Source organism: Phyllopteryx taeniolatus, chromosome 17, assembly GCF_024500385.1.
Source record: "Phyllopteryx taeniolatus isolate TA_2022b chromosome 17, UOR_Ptae_1.2, whole genome shotgun sequence".
In the NCBI taxonomy this organism is placed as follows: Eukaryota; Metazoa; Chordata; class Actinopteri; order Syngnathiformes; family Syngnathidae; genus Phyllopteryx; species Phyllopteryx taeniolatus.
In genome coordinates, this window is record NC_084518.1 from 11,369,005 (window position 1) to 11,384,076 (window position 15,072).

Here is a 15,072-nt window from a genome sequence, read left to right on the forward strand (position 1 = left end):
AAATACTAACTTCCTTACAGTGCAATGTACAGTGATGAAGGGTAGTGGGAGAAAATTGTTGTATTACATATGGGCAACCCCAATCCAAATCACTGTAGAGCAAAGTAATCTTTGTGAGCAAGATTACAATTTACAAATCTGTTAGGTCTTCAGGTGCCGTTCTGCACAAGAATTAAAGTAGCAACATCATGAGGATCAGAGATCAATGCTTTATTTTACAGCCTGTTATGACACATACAGTACTAGAATTCTCTATAAGACGACGACACAGGTAATTGTCCGATGTTATGTCACCAATTTCGTATTTTTAAGGCTGTAAAATTAAGCTTTAGTCATTAGTATTGATGTAAATGTCAGACAATGTGGACAAATACTACATCAAAATCAAACACACTTTTCCCCATCATTGAATAGTTGACATTTTGGTATTTTTTTTCAACAAGAAACATGAAAATACATATTTTGAATATAGATTCTCTTTATCGGGCAAAATTAAACTCAAATTTTGTCAAATATACATACGCAATATCTCATGTATCAAAACAAAGATGAAATGAAGAGAGATAATGACATTCTTATATGAAGTATTGTTCAGGCATTTTAGAACCTGCATGGGAAAGCAAAGTGCTACATACAACAACCACTAAAGACAGTTCACCAAACTGGAAATGAAGACTGGACTAAAGCACCTTTTCTTAGCTTGAGCTAAAAAGGAGTTTTCAGTTCACTTTTTTTTTTCCCATTCAAAAGTGTTGTTCCTTCATCGTTTGTTACCATTCTTGCAATAGTGTTGTTTCAAGTTATTGTGAACTGCTTTGACGCAGTGGCTGTTATGACCTTCGTTCGACCTCCATCCCCCTCCAATACAGATGTTTATTTTTATTTTTTTGGGGGGCGGGGGGGGGGGGGGGGGGAGTGCAAATAACAGTTTACAACCCCTCCACTAGAAATAAACATGGAATTCAGCCACATCTTTTCAAATAGTAATCATATATTTTAATTGATATACATATATTGCCACAATTGGCACATACGATATTGCACACAGTCATGAAATGTTGCACATAAAAAATAGATATATTTTTTTGTGAGCGAAAACATTCCAAAAGTTACAAGTGGAATAACGCTGAGAAGGTAAAAACTAAAAAAAATAAAATAAAAAGCGCTACTCCCCATTAATTGAGCAACTGACAACATACATGACTTCCTAAAAGCCGGAGCATATCAAGAGGCAGGTGAAGGGGGAGGAGCGGCAATGGAGGCTTGTCAACAACTATTTCCAATAATTTCAGCTCACTGCTCCTCTGGCTATATAATGTGCTTGGTGCTAACTCTTCTGCATTATCTTGCATCGAGGTGACCCTCCTCCCCTTCCATGTTTACATGTAGGCCGATACCTGGATGGCTGGGGAATAATGTTGAGTGGCGATGAAGGTATAGGAAAGAAGGACAAAGCCTTTTTTTTTTTTTTTTTTCTTTTTTTTTTAAGCACCACGAGTCTGGGCCGGGACACAAAAATGGAAGAAAACGATCATCGAAAAGAAGCCAAACTTGCGATCCAAAGCACCAGGCCAGCGTGTAAGCATGCAGAGTGTGTAAGGCACCAGGTTGTTTTATATGCTGAAGAGGATGCTCCCAGTAAGCTTTTACCATATATAGGTGGTCAAGGACAGTCTAGTTTGCTGGTTTCCAGTCAAATCTAGACATCACGGAAGCAAACACTGAACTCAATGCTGAGGTAAATAGATCTGATTGTTGCCAGTTTCTCTTAACGTGACTGGCAAAGAGTTTATAAAACTGCTATCACACATCTATGAGATGCGACAGAACTGGACAAGAGCCAGTTGTTTTCTGTGTGGCAGCCCAAATATATCACCCCCCCAGGAAGATATGGGGCCAACAACAATCTAAAGTGAAACATTAAGCCTCTTTTACACAGTAATCCCGCAAAATTCCCGTAACAGAAGAGCCGACATTTATCTGCCTTTGTAAATACACAAAACCCAGTGAAGGCAGGAAATTGCCGCAACTGTGTGTGCTTTTCCACTGCTACAAGGCATCAGATAAATGTATACGAAATGCCAACGTTTGGTATAAAATACAGGGTGTCCCAAAAGTCACTATTCACCTTTTTTCCCATTTTGTTCTAGGTATCATTTGGACAGACATAAGGCCATCACCATTTCACAGTTTAGGCTTTGCAGTTTTTCTAAGCAGATCATCATTCCCATTGGCATAGCCTAGCAATAAGTTTTTCTGGCCAGACTGTAGTTCAGCACCAGTTTGAGAAGCTCTAGGGCCATCACAATGCTCCAAAGCGTAGTAAAATTTACGCTACCCATGGCAAGTCTCTCAAAATAGGGGGCCTGCTACTAGCAGCATGGTTGAAAACACCAAACCTCTAGAGCAGGCATTCACGCAAAGCCAGGCAAGGTCTATCCAGAGGGATGAACTGGAACTTGGCATCAACAAAATCTCGATTTAGCCAGTGCTTTGGAGAGTGATAAATTGTTACATGTACAGAGTTCAGGTTGTTGAGCATCGCAAGTTACCTGAAGCATTTGAACAAACTGGCACTGAACGAGTCTGGGACAAAAGCGTTTTGCCAGGTGGCAAATTTGCCGTGGTACTCCAATGTCACTTGGTAAGCCCTGAGCAAGGGAAGGATATGTTTAAAGCCTAAGCTGTCAAATGCCGAAGGCCTCACGTCTGTCCCAATGAGACCTGAAAAAGGAAGCATATAGTGACTTTTGAGACACACCGCACTTGTCAGACAGCAACAATTGCTTTCAACACAACATAGTGGAAATGAACGATGGACGTCAAGTTTCCCACTCTTGGTGTTACAGCATTGCCTTCCACACAGGCAGCATCCCGTCTATTATGGCTATGATACGACCTCCATAGGCGGAATATTCACTGAAATTTGACCCATTCTGTACCGTTTGTACAGAACAGTTACATGGAACAAAGGCAGAAAAATGCCAGCTTTTACAGGCAGTGTAAAAAAGGGCTTGTGTCCATATTAGCCTCCCACCAATGGATTTTACAGAACCAGAACTGAAGCCCATCAGGAAGGGTACGTGGTCACAAAACTGGACCCTTGGCCCAGGCATGCACCCTTACTTAAAGGCTCCCCCGGTAGTGGGATAGTAATCATTTGACTTTCACTACATCACCAAGCCTTTGGATGGACATCACTCAGTACTCAAGGAGTTGAGCTTTCGTGCAATACAGGCAAAATATGGAAGGGTCCTTGAGACAATATTTTGGGAGACCAATGCAATCGACTAAGTGCAGACAAACATGCAGCGACAGCACGCCTTAAATTGGCACCATTTAGACATTTTTAACCATGTTCTGGCCAATTGTTCATTTCTCTGCATTTGCTACATGTTATTTCATTATTATGCATTTAGTACCTTTGAACCCAACACATTGCATTAACAACAACACACAACGGTAGTCTAATAGATCCATTTGCATGGCAACCATTTCAACTGATTAGATTTACGTCTTTGAATGCCTCGGACAACACGTCAAGAACCACTGACCAATATTGATTTGATTTTGATGCAATGCATATTGCACAACATAAAGAGAGCACTTGTTCCTTTTGAAAAACTGCATGACATCTAACCAGTTTCCAAAGTAGGCCTAGCCCTCATTTGATTTGTGTGTAAACAGTCACAGGTAAATAAGATGGCGAATACATGTGACCTTTTTTTCCATTTTATAAACTTTCTCAATTTTGGTTTTGGAAAAAACAAACGAAAATATCTCATTTGTGCTGAAGTTATTAGCTTACATGACAAGGAAATGCTTACTCTCAGATCTCAACATTGCAAACACTTTTTTTGTTTTTAGCTTTTTAAGTGGTACAAAAGTTATTTTACTCTGTTAATAAGGGAAATAAAGACTCAATCTTGTTTTTCAAGTAGGAAACAATGTTCAAACATGTTATTACTTTGTTTAGCAGCCAAGTTACTGTATTATGGTGGATAATTGGGCTAACATCCAGCGATGAGTGACAACATGTCAGAACTGTCAGCTTGTGGTAGTTTCTTATATTGTGGGTAATGCTCCCTTGGAGTTAAACCGTTACAGTTAGATTTATTTATTTTATACAGTAGAGTTGAGGGTTAGATTTCTTATTTCCATGACTCTTGTCTCAATCCTCGTCTCCATCGTCCGCCTGCACCTCCTCCTCCTCCTCCTCCTCCTCCTCCAGCTCGCACGCTCGCTTCTCTCGCTGCTTCTCCTGGATCTTCTTCATCTCGTCGGCGTATTTAGAGAACGTATTCCCGAATTTGGACCACACTTTGTAGGGCACCGTGATCGAGTTGCGGTAGGTCGGTTTCACCTCGCTTACCCGCATGAACACGCCGTACTTGTTGGAGCCCACGTCGAAGAAGAAGCGCTTGTTGTCCACAGTCAATGACGAGCCTTCGGGCAGCTCCGCGGGCTCCTCTTCCACGCCGTAATCGTCAATAAGTTTGGCCAAAGCGTCGCGAAACTCGATAAGTCCTTGGGCCGGGAGCGCGATGGTCTGGCCCTGCGTGGACCCCAAGCCGGGCCCCCGGTTGACGGTCTGCCGGACCCTCAAGAACCGTCCCCTCTGGTTCTCTTTTAGATCCATGTAGTACTTCCGATTCTCCCGCATTAAGAACTCGCTTTTGAGCGCTCGCCGCGGCTCGTCCTGCACCATGCCCGGGTTGCTGGGACCCAGCTGGGCGTAGTGCTCGATGAAGTCCCCCAAGTAGTCGCGGAACTCGACTGCCACGGACATGGAAAGAGTGAGGCGGCTCTTGTTGCCACCGGCCCCGACTTCAGCTATCTTCAAGAAGCGGCCTTTGGCGTTCTGCTTTACGTCCAAATAGAAGCGTTTGTTTTGGATGTCAACCCGCTTGGACGCCAGCTCTTGAGTCTCGTGCTGGAGGCCGGAAGCCAAGCCCGCCCCTCCCGCCGCCGAGTGTACGGAACCGAAGCCTGGGCCCGTGGCTGCTCCTCCCTGCTCACTTCCACTGTCTCTGTCCGCCATGATGCCTGCCTGCCTGCCTGCCTTCTCCCTCAGTCTAACCGCAAAGACTCGACCAGTCACAGCCAGGGAAGCAGCTCTCGCGAGATCTGCCGAGAGGTACACTAAAAAAAATGAGAGGGAGAAATTAGCATTCAGAGACGTCAAATACTGTACATAGAGCCCGCCTTGAGCGGGTTGGTGCTTCCGCCATATTGAATGTGTCACATCTGCCCGTAAACTATCCATTACCCATTTCTACCCTCATAAGCTGCAGCCTATCCCAGCTGACTTTGAGGCAGAGGCAGGGTACACCCTGGACTGGTCGCCCTCCAATTGCAGGGCACATTGGACAGACAATCATTCACACTCACATGCAAACCTAAAGACAAGTTAAGGTCTTCAATGCATGCTTTTGGAATGTGTGAGGAAGCCGGAGTACCTGGAGAAAACCTGTTGCAATCACAGGGAGAACTCCCCACAGGAAGGCTGAAGCCCAGATTTGAGCCACTCGTCAACCGTATTGCCACAAATAAATTAATGCAAGCCAGTGGACTGAACTATGGCAAGTTTGGGCATTTACATATTCAGGATCCTTGATATCAGTAAAGACCTTGTAGAGTCATGTTTGTGATTTGATTCTAAATACAGTGGTGCCTTGAGATATGAGTGACCCGACTTATGAGATTTTTGAGGTACGAGCCGTCATCTTGGCATATTTTTGTTTTGTTTTGAGTTACGACCCCAATTTCGAGTAACGAGTGTGCTTCCTTTTTTTTTTTTTTTTTTTGTCCTGTTCGGCTGTTAGGTCAAGCAGAATGAAAAATCTGTATCCCTTTTATGCCAGAACAGTTTTACTGTGTCACAGTGGAGTTTTTAAACTCAAAATACTGTGAGTTAACTTTAGAGAACTTTTATTACTTAGAATTGTCTAAATCCTCAGAATTTCAACCTCATAACAGAAAATATTCTCAGATTTATGTTCTCCGTGACATCCGTCTGATTATCTTTGTTGAATGAAAATAAAACATTTGCAAACATCTGCTTTTGCTTTGGAAAACAGTGATCATAAGTGTTGGCTATTTTCTGACTTACGGACCAAACCAGTTACTGAATCATAATAATTTTGTTTTTGCATTTTGTGCACTATCAATTTGAAATAATGTCTTATTTTTTTAATAGAGGGATATAAATTTTAAATTTGTTTTAATTCAATTCATGGATTAATAATCCATCCATCCATCCATTTTCTGACCCGCTTCTCCTCCCTAGGGTTGGGGGCGTGCTGGAGCCTATCCCAGCTATAATCGGGCAGGAGGCGGGGTACGCCCTGAACTGGTTGCCAGCCAATCGCAGTGGCTTAATTATAATAAAAAGAAAAAAATCAACCGATTAATCAATTATTTAAATAAGTGTTAGTTGCAGCCCTATCATATTTTTAAATGTTGTTTCAAACGAGTTTGCTGTACCAAAGGCATATTGATTGCCATGATGTCTGCCACCCAAAGCCTAAATAGCACTGTATTTGAGTAGACCAGTGGCTGAGCGCAAGGAAGTTAACAGTTCTTGTCACTTCATATTATGGTCCATGTGGGAACTATGTACATCCATGTACTATAAACCACCACCCCAAAAAAAAAAAAAAATACATTTAGAATAGGAATACAGTTGAGAATCAGAGCATTTGCTTGCAGAAAGTAGTCAAAATACCCCCAAAAAGGTGCCATCTCATCTACATTTTATTCGCTAAATATTGTGATGATGCCTCTGAGTGTAAAACGGTTGGTACATCGACAAGCAGCAAATGACACATTCAACATGGCGGCAACGTTTACGCATAATTCCGGGCCGAGGCGTGATTTGGGTATAGTTGAAATCTATGTCAGCATTAGCAGCTGAAATGTCACCTGACCTACTCGGGAGAGGAACTTTCACTTTAAAAATGGCTACGGCAAATACTAACAGTAAGTGTCACGCTGTAATTGCTTTTAAGGAACGTTGTCTTGACGGTGCTGCCGAATTATAGCCACACGTCTTCGAAGAAGACGCGTTGCTATGGCGTCGAATGGTTTAACGCGACGTTTTTTTTTTCTTTCTTTCTTCAAATGACAGTTCCAACTATGACTAACCGAGAACGAGGTAAACTGAGCTGCCTTCAAGCTACAAGTGCCACATGCTTAAAAGTGCTAACGTTTGTCAGTACAATACGGTATTTACCACTGACATTTGCTAAAATGTAACCCAAACACGGCTAAAACAGTACAAGCAACGTGGCTTCATCTGCAATGTCAGAACGCACAGGAGACAGTACATGGAGCGACATCAGTTGACTAAAACAACGTGACAGCGAACAATAAAACCAAACAACGTACCTCAATTTGCTACTCAGCAGGTTAAAAATTCTTGCCACGTACTGTCAGGCGCATGTAACGCTCAGAGAGAGTCCGTTGCGAATACAAGCACCTTTTCATCGTCGAAACGATTTCTCTTGCAGAAGTGTCTTATGTATGTGACGTTGGCTTGCGTGTTTTTCTTTTTAGTGTATGAGGAGCACGACGTGGACCCGCAGAAGAGCGCTGGCCTCTTCAAAGAAGGGGGGGGGGAACACGTATTTCATTCATTGGTTTTCCACTTTTTTTTGTCAACTTTTTTTCACTCCACGTTGATAATAAAGTTGTGTATAAAGAGACTCTGTTCCTAAAATGCAATATCGTTAGCCTAGCATAGTAGCGTATTTGAAAGTTTTGGGGAAATGAGGATAAAAACAACCACCACCACGACACATTCAATTAATAAGAGTCCCAGTTGCCTCAATTCAACCTTTGCGGATTACCATGACCTGCAGAGACCAAGTGAAACAGACCTATAGCAAGCACATTGGTATTTTTTTAAATTGTTAATGTGACAGGAAGTTAAAAATGACAATTAAACTATTAGGCTAACGCTATTTAATGACTTATGACACTTGTAGCACGCAGTGCACAGTAAATCATAACCACAATACCCACTGTTTATGAATACGAATTATTATTATTTTTTTTAATTGCTATTGTGACAGGAAGTTTAAAATGGATTCGGCTATGAAGTTAATGACTTTAAAATCTTAGCGTACTGTAAATAACATCTATAACCAGTTTACGAATACGAATTCAAATTAGTTAATAATTCCCCCTAAATGAAGTACATTCTATATACCTCAGCTCACAGGGAAAGTAAATGACAAATATTACACTTTTGTCCACAATCAGTGAGCAATCAAAGTTATACTTGAGAACATTGATTATACATAGATTAGCGGGAAATGGACTGATGATAATTGGGACTTTAAAAAAAAGTTTAAATATGAAAAGAGCTTACTTTGTGCTATAACAGGGGAATTGAAATCTAATTCATCCTAAAAATTTGAATACACAAGCAAATAAATTACTAATCCTAGCAATTTTCAAATATTGATAAGCATATATATAGCACAATTGCCTATAAGTAATTTCTGAACCTTTTCGGAAAACGAGAAAAAAAGAACAAATTCCACAAACAAGAAAATATTTAATGAGAATTTTTGACAAGCACATTGGTATTTTTTTTTTATTGATACTTTGACCGTAAATTAAAATGGCTTGGGCAATTATGCTATTAAGCAAATTAAAAGGCATTTTCCACCGCAGCTAATTTTCAAGGGAAACCGTGTCCTATTTTACTTTACCTATTAAACATTTATATTTCTCTTAATGCTGAAAGTTATATTTTCGTTCATTCCAAGAATAGTCTTTTTTTAATGATGTTTTCTTGAAATACGTATTCATTCAGATTTAAGGTCAAAGAAAGCAGCCCTTTGCTCTCATATATTACAGGTTGTACAATAAGTTAAAAAGTCAAGCTCATTCATTGAATATTAATGAATAACACATTTTACTTTACTTTCTTGGACTATTAGGATGCAGCACACGCTGTGACTTAGTTGCAATAATCATCAGGAATATTATGTATGCATGTAAAAATATATATGTTTTAAATAATTAATCAATTTAAAACAAATTGTTTGGAGCGGGCGTCCACTTCAAAATGATTATGACTCGTTAATTATTTGTACTTTAAAATGTTTATTAATACTTGAAAATGCTTATGATGTCAAGTGGTGGTCCCGAAAAGGTCCATAGGTAAGTCCATTATAAGGATGTTCGGGGTATTTTAAAGAAAAACACCTCTCATAGTAAAAGGTATATATATTTTTTCTAGTTACATTAAAGAATGAAATGATTCTGCTTCCATCCGCCATTACTGTGCTTATGTAAATGGGTATGTATTTGTTCAATCATAGGCAACGGTGGCCGCTCACAGCATCATCTACAGGCCGTAGTGTAAATTAACCATGTAATGGAAGCACGCTAACTTTCTACATTCGTTTTCTTCTATGGAAAATGTATCGCTAGGCAAGTAGTATTTTTATTTTTATATTTTAGCTGAGTTTCAAAGGCGTAACTCAAATGTTTCCAAACTTTGCAGAGCCATTTCACTATATGTATTATTTAAGTAAGGAAAATAATGGCGTAAAACGCCTTATTTTTGATGTAATTCACTTCTATTTATCAGCAAATTGCATAATAATCCAGAAACTTTTGAAGAATGGTTAAAATGGCGATAGTTATTTCCCGAATTTGTATTTTAGTGTTGTCTTGTTTGCTACTAGCTTTAAAAAAAATAAAAAAAATAAATATATATATATAAGAGAGAGAGAGAGAGCTTGCAAACACACACAAATTAAAATAGCGGAATATATAACAACAACTTAAGCATTCTCAGTATGTCCCTAAAAGTTTGAATATATATACCAACATATAATTAAAAGCACAGTTCAACCCCATGCATTGCAGTACAAATATGTATGCGTCTATATTAATGCAAAGGCAACTGTTTTATTGGAAATATGCTAAATTAAAAACGATCATATTGAGTTGGAAAATTTGGCATTAATAAAAGTAATTGAAAACAAAAGAGCTATTGGTCAGAATTTTAAAAAACGTGAATGATTGCATTAAGTAACAGTTTAAGACATTGTAATTTGTTGTATATTCGTTCATCTAAGGCCTCAACAAGATATTTTAGTTTTAATATCATGTCTTATTTCATTAGATTTATTATTTCCCGGTATTGAATTGCGATGCACGCAGACTTGAATAAAAATGAATTTGCAGACGACATCTCTCTGCTTTGTTGTAGGTTGATCAGCTCTAATCACGTCACAAGTGAGAAGTGGGGGGAAAACTCCGTAAACTAAAATCAATATAAAATAGCTAACAAGAATAATAAAAATGTCTATGTCTAATAAAAAATAAATAAGCATTAGTATGGTTTCAACTATTTTTATTATCATTGAAAGCAAAACAGAGGCAACTTTGACATTCATTTTTTACAGAATGGACCATTTTTCACTTATTGATCTTTATGCCGCACCTCGTGAGAATATATTTAAATGAATGAGTTTGTTTCAAAATAGCCACTCCAATGACAAGGCAGAAATGTCTAAAAATTAGTTTTCGCTCATCTGAATCCAAAGCCCGAAAAAACAAACAAGCAAACACAAAACGAATTGCGTACTTTCGAACTATTTAGGCTATTTGGGTCTCTTTTCCAGCCGTTATGAAAACAGCAACGCCATATTGCTCGTGTGTCACTTCCAGGACTACTTTTACTCATGAACGGCTGCAGCCAAGTTTGGCATAAATATCACGCGGGCACGCATTCAGGCGTGACACTCGGCCGTGTATTAGTTGGTATGTGGGTGAACTCTGCAAAGCCTTACATGCTAGGGTGCACATTAGGACGCTTTTTTAAAGGCCACGGTGCAGTTAAATGACGTTGGAACTAACAAAGCACATTTCCTTCCAGGCGGTATCTCCTTAAACAAAACCTTACCAGTTTGTACCCTTCAAAGCATCGACGGCGTGCAGCGGATGAGCTGACTGGACAAGCCGCACAAGAAGGCCTCTGCTCGGGGATCACGTTCGTCGGACGCGTCGTAGTGCTGGAGCTCCCCTCCCAAAGATGGACCACAAACGGCGAGTCGTGGCACGGAGTTACACACGCACCAGTCGGCGGGCGCCTTACGCTCCCCCATGACGTCACGACGCACGGCCTGATCGCTGATCTCTGGCGTCCTCTCGTGGTCATGTTGAGGAGTTGCAGCATCACCTCCCTAATTTACAGGGATGGAAACACGTGGAAGGGATTTTTTGGGGGAGGATGTAACCAGTGTGAATGTGGTTTCAACTCCCCATCCCTCCATTGAATTAAAACTGAATGTGCGTGTGAATTCTTATTGGTCTATATGTGCCCTGTGATTGGTTGGTGCCTGTAGTCCAGGGTGTACCCCACCTCTCACCCAAAAGACTGGTGTGATAGGCTCCAGCTCAGTTTAAGGAAAAATGCTATAGAAAAAAGACATCACAACTTCTTGACAGACTCAAAATGAAAAGACTAACAAAAGATGCAAATTTCTCCCATCCAACCTCAGTCAAACATGCCATCTCCGGAAGATCATATGTTTGATATTTGATCATGGTTCTGATATACAGTGACGGATTAACAAGAAAATACAGTCCTCAATTTCTTTGGTATTTTGGCCACAGGCCAAAACCACCTTTTAGGGATCTAGTTTAATGTGCTTTTGTGATGTTGCGTATTGGGTGAATACATAAGGCCTATGTATGTATAAGGCCTCACCAGACACTTCATTAGGTACATCTACAATCATATTACTGTAATTGAAATGTATTCGCATTTGGTCAAAAGCTAATATATAACCTTTAGCACATTTTAAACCTTTAGATAGCACATTTCAATTCACCCAAAGACATTCCATCCATCCATCCATTTTCTGTACCGCTTTATCCTCACAAGGGTCGCGGGCATGCTGGAGCCTATCCCAGCTATCATCGGGCGAGAGGCCCTGAACTGGTCGCCAGCCAATCGCAGGGCACATAGAAACAAACAACCATTCACGCACACATTCACACCTAAGGGCAATTTTGAGTCCTCAATCAACCCACCATGCATGTTTTTGGGATGTGGGAGGAAACCAGCCGAAGGATGTAGTCTCTCCAGCGTATCCGGGATCGTCCCCGGAGTCTCCTCCCGGTGGGACGTGCTCGGAACACCTCACCAGGGAGGCGTCCGGGAGGCATCCGAAACAGATGCCCTAGCCACCTCATCTGGCTTCTCTCGATGTGAAGGAGCCCCACAACATCCAGAGCCTTGAGGAACTCCGGGTGAATCTCATCCACCTTGCCACCGAGGGGCCTTGCCACCGAGGAGCTTTTTAACCACCTCGGTGACCTCAACCCCAGAGATAGGAGAGCCCGCCTCAGAGAACACAGACTCTGCTCCCTCATGGGAAGGCATGTTAGTGGAATTGAGGAGGTCTTCGAAGTATTCTCCCCACCGGCTCACAACGTCCCGAGTCGAGGTCAGCACTATACACAGTGTTGATGATGCACTGCTTCCCCCTCCTGAGACGCCGGATGGTGGACCAGAATTTCCTCGAAGCCGTCCGGAAGTCTTTCTCCATGGCCTCACCGAACTCCTATCCCATGCCCGAGTTTTTGCTTCAGCGACCACCAAAGCTGCATTCCGCTTGGCCAGCCTGTACCCATCAGCTGCCTCAGAGGTCCTACAGGCCAAAAAGGCCCGATAGGACTCCTTCTTCAGCTTCTGACAGGGGATTCCGCCAGACGTTCCCAGCAGACCCTCACAATACGTTTGGGCCTGCTACGTCGGACCGGCATCTTCCCCCACCATCGGAGCCAACTCACCACCAGGTGGTGATCATTTGACAGCGCCGCCCCTCTCTTTACCCGAGTGTCCAAGACATGCGGCCGCAAGTCCGATGACACGACCACAAAGTCGATCATCGAACTGCGACCTAGGGTGTCCTGGTGCCAAGTGCACGTGTGGACACCCTTATGCTTGAACATCGTGTTCGTTATGGACAATCCGTGACAAGCACAGAAGTCCAATAACAGAACTCCGCTTGTGTTCTGATTGGGGGGGCCGTTCCTCCCAATCACGCCCTTCCAGGTCTCACTGTCATTGCCCACGTGAGCAAGTCCCCCAGTAGAACGATGGAGTCCCCAACGGGAGCGCTCTCCAGCACCCCCTCCAAGGACTCCAAAAAGGGTGGGTACTCTGAACTGCTTTTTGTTGCATAGCCACAAACAACAGTCAGGACCCGTCCCCCCACCCGAAGGCGGATGGAGGCTACCCTCTCGTCCACCAGGGTGAACCCCAAGGTACAGGCGCCGAGCCGGGGAGCAATAAGTATACCCACACCTGCTCGGCGCCTCTCACCGTGGGCAACTCCTGAGTGGAAGAGAGTCCAACCCCTCTCAAGAGGACTGGTACCAGAGCCCAAGCTGTGCGTGGAGGTGAGTTTGACTATATCTAGTCGGAACTTCTGGACCTCACACACCAGCTCGGGCTCCTTCCCTGCCAGAGAGGTGACATTCCATGTCCCTAGAGCCATCTTCTGTAGCCGAGGATCAGATCGCCAAGGTCCCCGCCTTCGGCCACCGCCCAGCTCGCACTGCACCCGACCCCTATAGCCCCTCCCACAGGTGGTGAGCCCATGGGAAGGGGGACCCACGTTACCCTTTCGGGCTGTGCCCGGCCGGGCCCCATGGGTGCAGGGCCGGCCACCAGGCGCTCGCCTCCGAGCCCCACCTCCAGGCCTGGCTCCAGAGGGGGGCCCCGGTGACCTGCGTCCGGGCCAGGGAAACCTGAATCCATTAATTGTATTCGCCACGATAAGGTACGGCTCAAGGAGGGGACTGTCAAATACTTTGACCCATATATGTAGCAAAGTAAGGTAACATAAACAGGAGAAAAAAACCACACAGTGCTTATATATATCCCATAAATACAACCACAATAATCAATTATTAAATTTATACCTCTCTGTCAGTAACAAAATGAAATGGAGCTTTATTGTCTTTGTCTGGACAGAAGTGACATCCATCCATCCATTATCTGAGCCGCTTATCCTCACAAGGGTCGCGGGAGCGCTGGAGCCTATCCCAGCCATCATCAGGCAGGAGACGCGGTACACCCTGAACTGGTTGCCAGCCAATCACAGGGCACATAAACAAACAACCATTCACACTCACATTCACACCTACAGGCAATTTAGAGTCTTCAATTAACCTACCATGCATGTTTTTGGGATGTGGGATATTGATATTTTTTCGCGAGTATAGCCTACTTGTTGTGTGAGACTGAGATGCTGCCCACCTGTTAGCGTGCAAATTCCAATGCCTGTTCTGCATTCACGATGCCATATAAGATGTGGCCAGAAGATGTCCCTCTTTCAGGATCTTGACATTACATTCCTATATTTGCTGAAACCAAACTGTCCTCTACAAGCCTTACTAGCCTCCCCCAAATATTCAAATTACTGCAATTTGTCCCCACAGTTTTGACTTATGCATGTGTACATAAATGTCGTCCTTAGTATTGTTAAAAGTAGTTTCCAGAAGATGTAGTTCTTCAGCATCTGTTTTAAAAGCTCTTATATGTACACAGAAGAAAGGTCATCACAGCACATGACTTGTATTGGACTATTACTGATGTTAAAATACACCATGAATTGACCACTTTACAGGACCTGTGCTTGGGAAGAGTGAGGAAATGGCTGCATGCACACCTCCCCTCCTGCATTTTTGCGTGACGCCCCCGACCCCCTCTTCTCCTCCTCCTCCTTTTGGCAATCTGTTCCATTTTCTGTGGGTCTGTGAAGGTGGGGAAGGGGGGGGGGGGGAGGGGGGGGGGGAGAGAGCCGCGGTAGAAGACGGCGAGCAGGACCGCAATCATGTTTTAATCCTCAGAATCAAACCTGCGCTTTTTCCCATGCTCCTGAGACTCGAACGAGCAGAACTTGTGGGCCCACTGCAGCATTTTGCCGTCTTTTCTTGCTTCATAATCGGCGGCTGTACCCCTCCTTACTGCAATATTTGGGCAAAGATAAGAGCGTCAAGGCTGCCATGGCAGCATAGGAGGGGGCATCC

The 15,072-nt window shown here is 42.9% G+C and overlaps 1 protein-coding gene and 1 long non-coding RNA gene across 3 annotated transcripts; one reads left to right on the top strand and one right to left on the bottom strand.

The window, feature by feature from the left end:
* Positions 1–899: 899 nt before the first annotated feature.
* puraa (purine-rich element binding protein Aa) lies at positions 900–14,686 on the bottom strand. 2 transcript variants are annotated; one of them, XM_061752076.1, is made up of 3 exons: positions 14,300–14,686; positions 10,931–11,210; positions 900–5,142 (listed from the first exon to the last, which is right to left on the bottom strand). In XM_061752076.1, exon 3 carries the CDS (start codon positions 5,039–5,041, stop codon positions 4,172–4,174), a length of 870 nt encoding a protein of 289 aa, XP_061608060.1. In that variant the 5' UTR covers positions 5,042–5,142; positions 10,931–11,210; positions 14,300–14,686; the 3' UTR covers positions 900–4,171. The 2 variants fall into 2 exon arrangements, with proteins under 2 accessions (XP_061608060.1, XP_061608059.1); XM_061752075.1 differs by lacking the exons at positions 10,931–11,210; positions 14,300–14,686 and adding an exon at positions 7,390–7,586.
* LOC133467328 (uncharacterized) lies at positions 6,948–7,706 on the top strand. The gene is made up of 2 exons (XR_009785192.1): positions 6,948–7,156; positions 7,558–7,706. It is a non-coding gene; the product is annotated as an uncharacterized LOC133467328 (long non-coding RNA).
* Positions 14,687–15,072: the final 386 nt, after the last annotated feature.

What these genes read in the sequence shown, in the direction of transcription:
- puraa (XM_061752076.1), bottom strand. Translation starts at nt 5,041, where the DNA reads ATGGCGGACAGAGACAGTGGAAGTGAGCAGGGAGGAGCAGCCACGGGC.